The following is a 15,716-nucleotide window of genomic DNA, read 5'->3' on the forward strand; positions in this document are numbered from 1 at the left end:
GAGGCTGTCGGCACCGAATTCGGCGATCGAAATTCCTGTGAATCCGATTTTTGGGTTTGGGGCGTGACAGATCGTGGTACCAAGGTTAAACGGGTTTTTCACTGGTAAGTTGGTACCTTAGATTCAAGCAGTAACGTCCATATATGGTGAATATACATTAGGTCAATCGAGTTACCTGACAAGCTCAACTGGTATGAGCACACGTTGAATTAATTGACATGGAGCACATAAGCACTCCGCATGGCCTAACCACTGTCGACAATCACCGTACGACTCAGATTCACCGAACGTGTCCATGGTGGCTAAGCTTATTCAGCCACTCGATCGGAAGTCGTTACCGATTGCCTGGACTACATCATAGCCCCAATCACACTCCAAAACAATTTCATTCACTTGTGATAGTCAAAGACATCATATGACAACCAATCTAAATATAAATCTCATTTGAGCATTTTAACAAACACAGTGCACATGTTATTATATATAAGCATCTCATCCATAAATCACGTAGTAAGATAGGTTACATAAAGGAAACTGTAACTATAGATGAGAAAATTGAGAATCACATCTCAACACTTTAATTAAATACATTTCAACACATATTTTTTTTAATTCAGACATTTTATCAAACACTTAGACTACACATATCAACATGCATATAATAAAGTAGTTATAACAAGTATTATAGTAAATCCTTTCACAAAGGATTTGCCACACGTACAACAATCATATATTCTCAATTGATAATCATGGCAAGCACAAATCCTAATTCCATATTCTTTCAAACATTTCAACAAACACATGGAAAGCATTAAAATTAACATAGTTTATATATATGTGTAATATATGAAAAACATCGTATCTAAGCACATGTGATAGCAATCAAGTTAGTCATAAATCATTAACTGACATTGAAAGCCTTGAAAACCATAACCTAAACGTTTATAGTCCGCACCTTCCGTCGGTAAACTCGTATCGAACTCAGTTCAAACACTATGCCTTCGTCTACGGCACAACGGCTACCTGAATCATGAAATAGCTTAGCTATTTCATGATTCTTCTACTTGGATACCTAAAATAGATTAGGGTTAGGATTTCTTACCCAAGAACGGAGTCAAAATTGCCGATATAGCAACACAAGTAGGATGATTCGGCACGTGGAGCGGTGGGATCGAATCCCAGCAACAATCTCTCACTCTCCCTCACTTCTCCTCACTCTTTCCTTCTCTTTTCTCTCTTCTCTCTCCTAAGGTTTACGAATTTCGTATGGAATGAGAGAGGGGTGGGTAGAGGCCCTTATATAGGCCCAGAACTGGTGTCAATGGCCCCAGGGCCACAGTATACTTAGGACATAGCTAAAGGGTGGCTATTTCGGTCCAACGGAGCTCATCTGGAGACCCATTTTCTGCATACGGTCCGGTGAAAGTTCCCTGACAATGGATCTATGTCAGGCTAAGTTTTTGGTCTGATCAAATTTACGGATCGACCGCGAAGGACCTGTTTCAGTTCAACAGTCATCACCATTCGATCAGGGCCACAGGTACACTAACCTGTGTTGGGAAATTTTCCTAATCCGAGGGTGTAGTTGGGTCAGAATTTGAAGGTCTAAAACCTTAAATTTAGCCTGCAAGTGAATGGCCCAATTCACTTAATTTTGAGTTCATTTTCTAAAGATATTCGCGTTTCTCACATATTTTGATCGGGGCTCAAGTTATGCGTTCCTGGATACTATTTAGACTTGATTCCCGAGATGGTTGTCAAGCCCAGTAAGGCGGTCATTACCGTATAGTTTCGTAGTAATTAGGCTTTCGACGCGCGATCCAGGTTCGATACGGAGTTTCAAGATGCTCCCGAGAGCAACTGGGTTTTAAGATTGATCCTAGGTTTTTAGGCAACGTTGGGTTAGCGATTGTACTGGATTTGGGTTTTGCAGTTCGTATAGAAAGCAGTTTAAGCTAATCTGCTTATCAATTCAGTTTAATACTTAATTAATTTTCATCTAATTTCTATAGGATTCGGTTTTTAGTGTTTCTGCCTGAGGTGGTACTCGGGTCTTTGTACAGATTTTTCTGAGATGTTATAAAAATTGTGCATGATACTTGTTTTATATGGAGATGCTTATTATGAAGGCATTTTTACTAAAATGTATGAGTCTCAACAAACTCCATATATGATAAAATTATTAGTCAAGAGATAGATTGAAAATTGATTCCAAAAGAAAATATCATTTTAATGTTCTTGAATCAACTTTATATAACTGTGATTTACTTCTTGACCAATATCTTTAATCAATCCTCAGAAATTTCTATGGCTCTCTTTTAATTCTAACATCTCCCTTATACAGTACTTGACCCATTACAAAAAGTATCAAAATATGGATCAAGATAACAAACTGATGTACTTGGAGCAATGGCTACAAGGGCCCGAGTTAATTTCAGGGCACTTGCATTTGTTCTGTGTTACCCATTTGGTAACTAATTTCCTTGAGCCAGAAGAATATTTCTTTGAGTAACTTTTAGACAATTTGGATGTGTCTTTGTGATTCGTCTTGGAAGTAACATGAGGATTCTTGGATATAAGACATTCCCATTTGTAGTGTCCTATCTTTCCACAAGGATGGCATGACGATTCGACTGAATTTTTCTAGTTTGGAGTAGTTGAATTTGTCATCTTTGATGAGGTAGAGGAAGAATCTTATTCATATCTTAAGCCTGCCATATTTTTGGAGTTTCTACCCATGCCTAGAAGTTTTTCAAACTTTTCATTACTTTAAGTGAATTTTCGAGTTAGTTCTGCTATATGATCAGAATTTTTTACTTCTATTTTAAAATTTTTGTTCTCTTTTTAATTTTTCAACTTTCAATTTTAGAAGTTCAATTTATTTTTTTTATCAGATTATCAAAGGTTATACTTCTAACAACATATCCTCTCCCATTTTTAATTCTCTCAAGATCAAGTTCATCTTCCTCATCCAGTTTCTTGGGAATGACTGTAGTGGTAGTGGCCATGAGTATCTTCAATGATTTTTTGTCCCCATCACTTTCTGACTCGAATCTGAATTTGAGTCATCAGTATCATCCCAAGTGGTTGCCATAGCTTTCCTTTTAGACTTCTTTGTAGGACATTCCATAGAGATGTGACCATATTTTCTACAGTTGCAGCATTGAAGCTCTTTAGACTTGTTGAAGGTTTTGCCAGTTTGGTGCTTGTGGTTCAGTTATACTCCTTTGTTATTGTATGATCTCCCACGGTTTCTATTAAAGAATCTTTTATATTTTTTAGGTAGAAGGGCAACCTCCTCATCTCCATCTTCGTTCTCATTGTCTTCTTCCTCTATTGTAGTCATGTTTTTAGAGGTTTTGAGAACATTATTTTTGGATTTTATGGGTGTTTTAAGATGTAGTTCAAATGTTTGTAGAGAACCAACCAGTTCTTCTACTTTCATCTCATCAATGTTCCTACATTCTTCTATGGTGGTTACTTTAGAGTTGAACTATTTCGGAAGTGATCTTAGGATTTTTCTGCAGATTTTAGGTATAGGAACTGTTTCTTCAAGTCTACCCATGGAGTTGCATATGATATTTAGTTTTGCAAAGAACTCCATGACGGTCTCATCTTCCTCTATTTTTAATTATTCAAATTGGGTCGTCAAGAACTGCAACATTGATCTTTTTACTGTGCTGGTTCCTTCATAAGTGGTTTCTAATAGATCTCATTCTTCTTTTGAGATTTTACTCATACTTATTTGGTTGAATTCCTCTTCAGAAACCACACAGTAAATGGCATTCATAGCTCTTACTTCATATGTTTTACTTTCTTTCTCAAAAGCTGTCCATTTTTCTTTTGGTTTGGGTTTGGTGATGGTTGTACCATTTTCTATTATAATTAGCTCGATTGGTGGCACATATCCATTTTCAACCATTTCCTAAACTTCATGATCTAAGGATCGCATAAAGTAGTTCATTCTTGCTTTCCAATAAGCATACTTTGAACCATTGAAAATAGGAGGACGAGAGACTGTTGTTCCCTTCCCTTGCCCATATTTCTTACTTCAATTTAAGGATCTCCCTCTAGGTTGTTAAAGCCTTCAAGAGGAACCCTGTTTGATACTAAATGAAATTGCGGTAGAATCGGTAGTACTGAAGTATGACTAAGTGTCCTAGAGGGGGGTGAATAAGACTTTTTCAAAATTTGTTATCTTTTAATAACAACTTATACCAAACTTTTAAAACAGGGAAGTAAGACAAAGTAACTCTATGGCTTTTAAGCCAATAGAGGGTCCAATTCACATAGGCTTATACAAGATTCATATGGTGTGTATTGTGTGTGGGATGTGAATTCTATCAATACTTATACATAAACTAAATCATGCATCAATGTGAACATATGACGAACATAAGCATAATTAGATAAATGTACTCAAAACAATCCCAAATACAATAATATATAGTGTTCGGCTACTTGCCTACTCCACTCCCGGTGGACGCACTCTCTCCTAAAGTGTACCGAATTTTACTATCCAATGGTTTTAAATCAGGTTAACCATGAACCTTCACAACCTACCTACACAAGGTTCTTTAATGCCTACATAAGGTAACGCATCTTACTTAAGGACACGACATTGGGAGCCTACATAAGGCAACCTAAGCCTACACAAGGTACAACATACGTAAGGCTACTCGTCCTACATAAAGACACAACGTATTCTCTCGTCGGAGGCTTACAACTAGGACTTAGCGAGTTTGACACTCAAACTCTGAATCCCAATCCTACGCAAAGAAAGGGCCTCAGACACATTAGATTCTAAATATTTACAAAGTAAGTTGGTGAGTCCCATTCTCGCGCAATATGAAGATCTTTGATGATGATGATGAATCTTCAGCTCCCTTGAACCGCAACCTGTTGATAATACTTTTGTGAAAGCTCTGAGGTTATGAGGTTTAGGGTTTTTGATCTTTTCTATTTAAATGATAAGATTTAAATCAATAGAGAAGGTTCCCATGAGCTAGGCATTCAGAAGTTCCAAGGATAGTATAATTGGTTGAAAACTTCATGAATGCTAGAGTTCATAATTTAATCCAAGCATATAAGATATGAGTTGATGCTCAAGAAAAGAATTGAATGATGAACTCTAATGGGAAAGATACAGTGAGTAAGAGGGTAGGTAGATGTTGGAATAACAGGCTTAAACTCTCTTAGATTCTAGCTCATTTTAACAAGAAGCAACATTAAGTATTTATAGAAGAAGAATCGCAACGGTAATAAAATGGGTAGAAAAACTGACATTGTGGACACTATCGAGAAGTCTTCGATAATATCGAGATTTGAACTTCGATGTTATTGATACATACTCGATTGTATCGACTTCCTACACATAAGTATTCAAGTTTGTGTAGAATATTTTCTACTCAATTTTATATATCATATTTCGATTTTATCGATGTGCACTTCGATATCATCAAGAGATGGATCGATTCCGTTTGGATTCTCTTTAGAAATGTATCTTTGGCTGCTGAAAGATTTTGTCCCAGAAATCGATATTATCGAGATTTGAATTTTTAATAGTCTTCGATGTCATTCGATTAGATGATATGTATATATAGCTTGCTGGACAAAATGTTCTGATTACTCGATGTTATCAAGTATACTTCGATATTAATGAGAACTTACTCTTGATAATCGAAGGTTACTCGATGTTATCGATGAACACTTTTTAGAATGTCTTCTATTTAGAGGAAGTCCTTGAGTCGATATTATCGAATATGGTTCAATATTTATCAAAGCTTAAATTTCGATATTATCGAACTGTATTCGATATTATCGAGATTTTTAGCAAATAATTCATTTTGTTACTTGACAAAATAGGACTATATATCGATAGTATCAAACCATCTTCGATAATATCAAAGGTGCCTTCGATTGCAAATCGATGTAATCGACTTGCTAGTATAGCGCATTTTTCATTCCTCTAACATTTTAAGTGTCTTTCTTACTTAAGCTTACCAACGTGTTTTCTAATATTTGTAGAGGTAAGTTTTAAGTTGGATGGGAGTCATATACCTTAGGGTTTGGTTTAGGGAAGCGAGGTTTCATTACCTGTTTGGAGCATTCAAGCTTCTCTCTGATTGAGGTTTTCATCTTGAAATATTTGTCTTGGGACTCATTTAAAGACAAACTCAACATTCACGTAATTTGACAAACTATGACACTTTTAGAGTAAGGCTAGGTGGCTGAGCTATAGGAGCTCGAGCCGATAGTTTCTAGTCTCTTCCTTTTGACTTTGTATATGTCTCATACATTAGGATTCTTTATGATTTGTGGTGGTCCATATGGGCATCTTTTTGGATTTGCACACTTTTATATGAATGTTTGCCCAACTACTTTATGGATTAGTAACATTTGCTTATCTCTAGACATTTGCTATACTGAAATGTGCTACTCTGATGTTTGTGTATGGATGAATGTTAATCTGATTACATATACAAGTGGGAAATACCCCCACGTGTGGCACCCCTAGGCGACACTCAGGTTTACATGGCGAGAGCGTTGTACTCAAGTGATGAAATTGGGGCGTTACTAGAGTTCGTATGAATACACCCAACCATCATAGTGTTAACACCCTTGAATTTGGGATCTGAGCCTCCGTACTCGTGTGTTGGGTTTTAGGGCATTATACACGGGTAGTTTCTTAAATTGCACGTGGAGGGCCCACGGACTTTGCGTGGAAGCTTGGTGAATCTAATGAATTATGGCTATGTCCTAGAGAACCAAATAAAATTTAAGTCGATTAAAATCATAATTCCCTTACTTAAACTAATATGGAAATTAACCTAAGCAAGACAATTAACTCTAAGTCTTTCATGCCATTAGAGGGTCCAATCACATAGACTATAAAAGATATGTCATTCATGCAACTAGTTTATAAACATGATAGTGTACATGTGTATGTAGAATGTGCTAACTATTAACAGTTAGCATTCATTTAATCATGCATACATATATAATTAAGAAAGTGTTCAAATAACAATCTCAAACACAAGCATGTATAGTGGTTCAATTTCCCTACTTCACTCCTGATGGACGCACTCAACCCATGAGTGTACTAAATTTTACTATTGGAGGCTTTAAATCAGGTTTACCTCTAACTTTTACAAAAATACATAAGGATGAGCTTCTGTAAGAGACTTTACATGATTTTTTATAGGCTCGCCATGAAACTCGGTCCTACACAAGAGCCTATTGACATACATTTCCATCGGAGGCTCACGCAAGAGACTTTAGTTGTTTTTTTATAGGCAAACCAACAACCTCAGTTATAATCCAAAGACTTACGTTTATTCCTAATAGAGGCTCTCTTAAAGACTAACATGTACACACCCGTGTTTGGTGGCCTATAGAAGGACTTTAATTTAAGCTATACGCAAGAGTCAAGGTCCGACATAAGAACTTAGTTGAGTTTGACAATTCAAACTCTTACACTCAATTCTACACAAGGCATGAGTGTATACAGACTTTTACATATGACAACTTACTTGTCGAATTGAGCCTCCTTTTGAATCACCTTTTTGGGTTGCTTAATCGATATTCTTACGTGCTTCAATCAACTCCAATTTTCTCTCCCGATATGATGTCGATGCTTTGCTAAGGCTTTAGCTCCAAGATCAAACACCTTGCATGTGATGCTCCGATGCAATGACCAAGGTGATGGGAGCTTAGGTAGAATTCCCTACAAGTAATGGAAAGTTGTAAAGTCTAGGAGATTCTCCTTGATGAGCACTCTAAAGGTTGATAAACATTTGGATTTGCCAAGAAAAATTGTGTTTAAACTCTAGAGAGGGCTTGAGATCATGGTCTTCTTGTAGAGGGTTTAGAATGCTCATTAGAGTGAAGAATCACTAAGAAGAGAGCATGAATCTCATTGGGATATATCCTAAAAGGTTTGATATAGCTTAGGATGCACTAGGGTTTCTAAAATGCCAAAATTCATCCTCTCCACACATATCTGGTTGCTAGATTTATAGGAAATTGGCTTCAACTGATCTATAACAGTTAATCTTCCGTCATACAGAGTGGACATTTGGTCACACCGAATTGAGGTTTGGTCGGACCAATTTTAGATAAGAAAGTTAGTTGATGTATTTTCGGTCACATTGAAAGAAGTCTTCAGTTAGACCGAAGGCAGCACTCGGTTGGAGTCAAATTATTCAAAATTCTACCACAACACATTGTCCTGTTTTAGCTGCTTTTGGTCAGACCGACGGTGGGTTTGGTGGGACCAAAGGTTACTGAAATTATACAGTTTTCTCAATAGCATGGGACCTCTAAAGCCAATCTAAAGATGATCAATTTAAGCTACTATGGCTTAAAGGATGATCGATAAGGGATTTAACTACTAGGTTTAAGATCATCTAGAGGTTTAAGTTGTTTGAGGTCAAGGGTTAAGACACCCAGATCCATACCTCAACTGGCAGATTGAGTGGAGATACCTTGTTTTAACACTTAAGGTCTTAGTATCGATCCATAACGGGGGTGGCTAACATGGAGTGTGTGTACCCCCCCCCCCCTCCCGGAAAAAAAAAAAAAGAAGAAAAAAAAGAAGAAAGAAAAAAAGGTTAAGGGTTAGGATCACCAAGGCGTCACATTTACCTGTTCTTTGCTTCATGATGCTCCACCTTCACTTGTGTCTACGGTCTTCAACTTTTAAGGGTGTAACACCCTGATTCTCGAAACCCAAGTATATTACTCGTTTTCCGAAAACCCAAGTGTTAACCATTAAAGATAGTCCAAATTTCGCGTATATATATTTTTTCTTTTTCAGAGTTAATAGTTTAGCGAAATAGAAACTAGTCAAGCATAAAAGAAAATCTAATATACATATCCAATTATCCAAATGGTTGCCCGAAGGCTTATACAAACTAATGTCTAAGGATACACAGTTATAGGAAGTAACGATTTAACAAATAAATCAAAATAAAATTCTACTAGACTTGAGCTGTGTGTACAACCACACATCTCCGATTTTTGTACCATGCTCTTCATCAATCCAGTCATGAATATTACTAAAATCGTCTTTACAACCTGTACGGTTAAATGTTCAAAGAATGAGTGGCCAGCTCAATGTGAATTCCCTTTAAGATTTCACACTGTCGAATTAGTTAAGTGTAGTTTAATAAGTAGAAATAATAGTTCACATTGCACGAGACATACGATAAATCTTGGTTAAATGCATGAATGCATGCATATGCTCACAAACTTGAGGATGCACATCTAGCTAGCAAAAGGGTGGCCCAAAGAAAACTAATCACCTAGAAAGGTACGTCTTAAGGAAAACTAGCCATTCGGAAAAGACCATGCAATGAGGACACCATGTAGAGATGGATGGTCTTATTAGGTCCACTGTGATGTATATATTTTATTCATGTCGCCCATTTATTTTAAAAGATCATTTTAGGGAATGAGCCCAAAAATGAAGCATATCAAAGGCTTGTGTGGACCACACCATAGAAAGTAGTGAAATTGAAAACCTTTTGGGGGCTATAAATTTTTTTGATGTAACTCATTTTTTAACCCATGACGTTAAATTAAATTCTAAATCCAATAGACGGATTGGATTCGACACATAAATAACGACGGGACCCACGACCCTTATAACATGACAACTTCGACCCTTATTATGTTACAACTATAAACTCCACACGTCACATGACAACCTCAACCCATATAACATGACAACCATAACTCATATAAAATGACAACTTCAACCCATGACAACCACGACCCATATAACATGACAACCACGACTCATATAACAAGACAACCTTGACCCATGATAACCACGACCCATATAACATGACAACCACGACTCATATAATATGACAACATTGACCCATGACAACCACGACCTATATAACATAATGACCTCGACCCTTACCGCATTACAACCATGACCCATATAACATGACAACCATGACTCATACCTATGTAAAATGGTAAGGGTCATGGTTGTCGGGGTGATGTAATTCATAACTTAATTATTTTTAAATAATAGGAGTCGATGCCAATAATGGGTTGATCCATTCCATCCACCTTGTCGGCCAGCTCGTTATGGCCTAAAAAGTCCTGACTTGGGCAGTGTCCACTTCTAACAAACATCACAGTGAGCCTGCAAAGTTTCAACAATAAGTGCCATTATAACCATTATTTTCTATTATGTGGCCCACACGAGCTCTAGATCAGTCTGATATTTGGGCCCTATCTTTAAAATGACATGGCAAAAAAGATGGGTGGCATAGATTATACACATACATCAATGTGCGCCTCACGATTTGGGGCTTCCCACGTCTAAAAAGACATCCCTCCCCGTCACTTTCTCAACATTAACTACCACGCGATGTCTTGTTCACTCAAAAACTGCACCGGTGCTAGTGCTGGACCAACGACAATGACAATTTGGTCTAAAAAACTTACCAAGACCCGTCAAAGGCTGGGTGTTCAATTACTAATGTTTCCTCCGGGGTGGGTCAAATGGGTATTGACTCTGCCGGATTTCTTTCTAACATGGGCCGTCTGACGGATGGACGGAGTTGATATCCTGCAAGGATAACAAATCAAGGGGATTCATGTAACCGCGGGTTACAGGCAAGTTGCACCCCCGGACTAGCGTACGCTAGCTCAAAAACCTTTCAAATCTCTCCCTCTCCTTCTTCTCAATCCAAAGCTCGCTTGCGCTCGCCCTGATTCGCTCTCCCACGTTCATGGCAGCTCTTCTGGAAGCCTCTTCCATTCCCAACTCCTCTCTCTTTCCTTCTCTCTCTCATCCGCTTCAGAACCTCAGGCCTACAAATTCCCCTCCAAAACCTCTCTCTCTTTCTCTCCTCTCTCCTTCCAAACCCTGTCTCTGCTCTTCTGCTCGTCAGACCCTAGAAGAAGACCCCGAACCTCCACCAGAAAACCCTAACCCTAGACCTAATTCAGTTGGTGGTCCTCCCAATGTCCGGAAGGATCGGCGCAGAGCTGTCCGGATTGCGTGGGAGAAGCTGGTCCGGTGGTCCCGCTCGTGGCGGTCCAAGGCGAAGGCTGATGTTCTCGAGCGGACAAAAAAGGTCGGCAATTCTTTCCATTCGTGGAAGGCATAGGAAAGGAAATATTGTTTATTGGGAAACCTTATTTCCAGGAAACTGGGGGAAAATGAAACATTATTTTCCTTGTTTGTTTTGAACAAAAATTTCCTAGAAATTTAGTATCTATTTTCAAATTTGTTGTTTGGCAAAACAAAATTTTCTTGTGAAAAAATTCTAGGTAGTCACTAGCATGTGCCAAATTAGCACAACAAAATTTTCTTGTGAAAAAATTCTAGGTAGTCACTAGCATGTGCCAAATTAGCACATGTGGATGCTTGAAGATGGCGCTGGTACCACATGTGGCATACATGGCATATGTATGCGTTTGAAGCTGAATTGTGGCACATGTCTACCACTGTGAGGTGCTTGAAGCTGTATAGTGGCACATGTGGCATGAGGCACTCGTCGGCACATTTGACATGTGGGTACTTGAAGCTAGATGGCAGCATTTATGCTCATTGGCACCATTGGTACATGTGACATATTTGGAGCAATTGAAAATGGATGATGGCACATGTGGCACATTGGCGCATGCGGAGTGCTTTACACATCTAGGGCTTAAGAGAAGATAAATGGTGGTACATGTGGCGCGTTAGCACATGGGGCGCAAGAGAAGATGGATGGTGTCACATGTGGCACCTTAGCAGATGTGGGATGCTTGACACGTGGGGTGCAAGAGAAGATGGATGGTGACATATGTGGCATTGTGTCACATGTGAGGCATAACCAAAGATGGGCAATGGTTTATTTGGCACTTTGACACGTGGTACACGTGGGAAATTGAAGATGGATGGTGGCACTTTTGGGCATAATCCCCGAGAAACACATTTTCCTTCAATTGTGGGGAAATGCCTTTCTTATGAGTGGCGGTGGGAAATCGAATTTGGTCATTTTCCAACAACGAAAAAGTGGAAAATGGTGTTTCCCACAAATTCTCACAAAGGAAGGCCTAATAAATAATTGAAAGTGAGTTTCATGAGAATTAATATTTCTTTTCCTTTCCATGAATCTAAACAGGCCTTAAGGTTTCTGATTTTATTTTAAATTCTTTTATTTTATTTTATTTTATTTTTCTTAGGCCCGTTTGGATTTGTTGAAACATAAACTGAGGAACATGAAGAAACATACTCACTTGTGGGTAGTTCACATCCATTAAAATATTAATGTCAATTGTTCCCCACCTTGATTTGGAATTATATTAAATGGATGTTAAAACAACATCCTAAATGAAAAACTTAACGGATATATTTATATGATACAACCTGATATTGCGTGATATATGTGGAAGGTTGGCGGAGCTAAGGAATGAAGGTTATGTCCTATGGGAGTGATTAAGACCAAATAAAAATTATGCCAATTAAAACGCAGTTACTTACTTAAACTAATTTCCAAATTAAACTAAAGCAATTTAATACTAGGGCTTCTAAGCCAATAGTCGGTTCAATCACATAGACTACAATAAAAGTGACATGCTAAGCAATGTGTTTATAAATGATAATGTACATGTGTGTGTGGGATGTCCTAACTATTAACTCCTAGCATTCATTGAATCATGTATACATATAATTCACTAATCAATCATATAACCATAATTAAACAAGTGCTCAAAAGATAATCCTAAATACAATCATGTATAGTGGTTCGGTTTCCCTACTCCACTCCCGGCGGACGCACTCAACCCACGAATGTACTAGATTTCACTATTGGAGGTTTTAAATTAGGTTCACCTCTAACCTTTACAACCCTACATAAGAACCTACCTAGCGTACAATCCTGCTAGAGGCTCTCGTAAGAGACTTTAGTTGGTTTTCAATCGGCTAACTAACAACCTCAGTCATAATCCAATGACTTACGTTTGCTCCCATCGGAGGCTCTCACGAAAACTAACACGTACACACTTGTGTCCAGTGAATTCGGCCTTACATAAGAGCCTATCTCTTACACAAGAACCGAGTTTGGGTTACAAACTCTTACCCTCAATCCTATAATAGGAAAAAAGTATGGACTCATACATGACACTTGTCGAATTGAGTCCCTTTCATATGCTGTGCTTGAGTCGCTTCTTCAAAGCTCTCCCATACTTGAATTAACTCCTCAATTGCTCCCCTAATCATTTCGATGCCGATGTGTTGCCAATGCTTTAGCTCCTATGGTTAAACACCTTGAATGCAATGCTCCATTGAGGTGACTAATGTGATGGGAGGTTGGGCGAATCTCCTACAACTAATGGAGAGTTGAAATCCTAGGGGATTTACCTAGAAGGGTCTTTTAGAGAGTTTAGACATAGATTTGACTATAGGCATAATGTCTAATCTCTATAAAATGGTGGAGTTCAAGATCATCTTTAAGACATAAGTTGGAATCCTCATTAGAGTGAAAATCTCAAGGAAGATGACTTGAAACTCATGGGATTTAGAGGTCTAGGATGTGGATATCAATACGGAATCACCTAGCCTTTTATTGCACAAAAAACTCCTCAAAATGTCAAAAAATTGGATGTTCTATATAAAGGAATTGAATTCCAATGGTCATAAAATGGGCAGAAATGACTAGTCTTTGATTGGATTGAATGAAGCTTTTGTCGCACCGAATTAGATAGGAAAAGCCGCTGGACAGATTTTGGCACTTTCGGTCCGATCAAATTTGGTCTTTGGTTGGACCGAACATGGTATTTGGTCGGACCAAATGTGACATTCGGTTGCAACTGAGATATCTTGGATTTTTGTCTAAGCACGCTGACCTATTTTAATCGATTTTGGTCGGATCGATGGTAGATTCGGTGGACCGAAGGTTGCTGAAATTGTATAGTTTTTTCAGCAACTCGGGACCTCTAAAGTCAATTTAATTATGTTCAATTAAGGCTCATAAGGTTAAGGGATGATAAAAAAAAAGGTTTACCTATTAGGCTTGGATCATCTAGAGGTTTAGGTTGTTTTGGGTCAAGGGTTAGGGTCACAAGGCACCTCATATACCTGTTCTTTGTTCGTTGATACTCTACGTCCACTTGTGTCTTTGGTCTTCAGCTTTCAAGGGCTCAACCAACTCCTTGATACTTAGACTTACGTGATTGACAAACAATGTGAACAAATAAGTATACTAACAATCTCCACCTTTGTCAATTACGCGACAAAAACCTAACCTAAATATTGTTATGGTCCATACCAATGACAAACCAAAACAACTCAAATATTACTTGTCCATGATTACGAAGATTTATAAATTTAAATACAGGACTCGAGATATGTAATACTAGCAATGCTTCCCCATAATTGTTCCCCCAATATCATCAATTCTTGCAACAACAAACCAATCCTGCACAACCGAATTAAACTCATTTTGGTGGGACTTGATCTTTTTCTCCATTTTTGTCAGTATTTGACAAAGAGTTAATTTCATAAATATACCAATAAAATCATAAAATGGAAATAAACTCAAGTCATACATGTTACTATAAGTACATACTAACAAGGGATTATGGTGCATATAAACTCTAAAACATGGAGCATGCTTATTTAGGTTATTTAAAGGATATACCAATCAAATTAGGAATGACCAATGACAATTGTTATCCTTGGAATCTGGATGGACATGTATCGTTAGCTACAGAAGCAGGCCTACTGAATATACCTGCACAGACAATTTGTAGAGGACAACGAGGGTGCCAATCATGGCTGGGGACCCTCCGATGCCTAAGTCAGGCAGGGCGAATAAATGTTGAAGGAATCCTTGAGCTAGGGTTTTTGTTACATACCTCTCTTCATCTACGACGGAAGTATTTATAAGGTTCATAGGGTTGTGCTGGGATCGCATATCTTGTGGAATTTCATAGGGATGAAATCTTATCCTGGATATGGATCTCCCTCCAAATTTATCGCCAAGCTCACCTCAGTCGGTATGATCTTCGGTTATGTCAGATCTGATCCCTTGATGATGATTGGTGATAACGGTGGTCACTGCACGCATCCGTGATGATTAAGGTAGTGGTGGGCTTGGTGGCTTTGACTGGGTTTGTTGGTGGCAATGGTGGATGTTTATCTTGATAGTACCAATTGTGGATGCACGGGTGGCTATGAGGTCATTGTGACAGGTAATACTGCGTGAGTGGTGTTGGTTGTTAGAGACTGTTAGCTGATAGGGGTGGCTGCTTGATGCTTTGATTCAACATTCATGAATAAAAACAATAACAATTTCTAGTAATGGCCATGGTGTTAAAAAACGGTAACAACCGTTACATAATGGTAACAGTGGGAGCTGTTATGCGACATGGGGTGTAATGATTGTTTCGAAAAGAATGGCTTGTAACGGTCCGATACAGTTCCTGCCTTTAGAAAATATTTTAACTGTTATAGGACCATAACGTTCCCTGTTGTAACGGTCATAAGGTTGATTGTTACGTTCACCGTTACTGTTATTAAATACCTCGGTGATGGTGGCGGTGGCAAGTTTATGGTAGTTGCTAGAGGGGGTTACTTTTGTTGGCCTCTGTCAATTCTTGTGTGTAACTCCTTAGGCAACATAATGAGGAAAGGGAAAGCTATTAGGTGCTGCCTCTTGCAGAGGTGGATGTTGAATTGCAATGATATCTCTCCACTTGGT

The 15,716-nt window shown here is 38.3% G+C and overlaps 1 protein-coding gene across 5 annotated transcripts in view; it reads left to right on the top strand.

Annotated features, from left to right (window-relative positions):
* The first annotated feature begins 10,573 nt into the window (after positions 1-10,573).
* The window catches only part of LOC131223861 (glycerol-3-phosphate dehydrogenase [NAD(+)] 2, chloroplastic), a 29,317-nt gene continuing 24,174 nt past the window's right edge, over positions 10,574-15,716 (top strand). Inside the window, exon 1 of one of the 5 annotated variants that reach the window (XM_058219387.1) lies at positions 10,574-11,102. In XM_058219387.1, coding sequence (XP_058075370.1) covers positions 10,755-11,102 — 348 coding nt within the window. In that variant the 5' untranslated portion in view covers positions 10,574-10,754. The remainder of the gene's footprint in view (positions 11,103-15,716) is intronic. The other 4 variants (XR_009160740.1, XR_009160741.1, XR_009160739.1 and 1 more) reach the window with 4 other exon arrangements.

The sequence above is a fragment of the Magnolia sinica genome, chromosome 13, assembly GCF_029962835.1.
Source record: "Magnolia sinica isolate HGM2019 chromosome 13, MsV1, whole genome shotgun sequence".
Classification (NCBI taxonomy): Eukaryota; Viridiplantae; Streptophyta; class Magnoliopsida; order Magnoliales; family Magnoliaceae; genus Magnolia; species Magnolia sinica.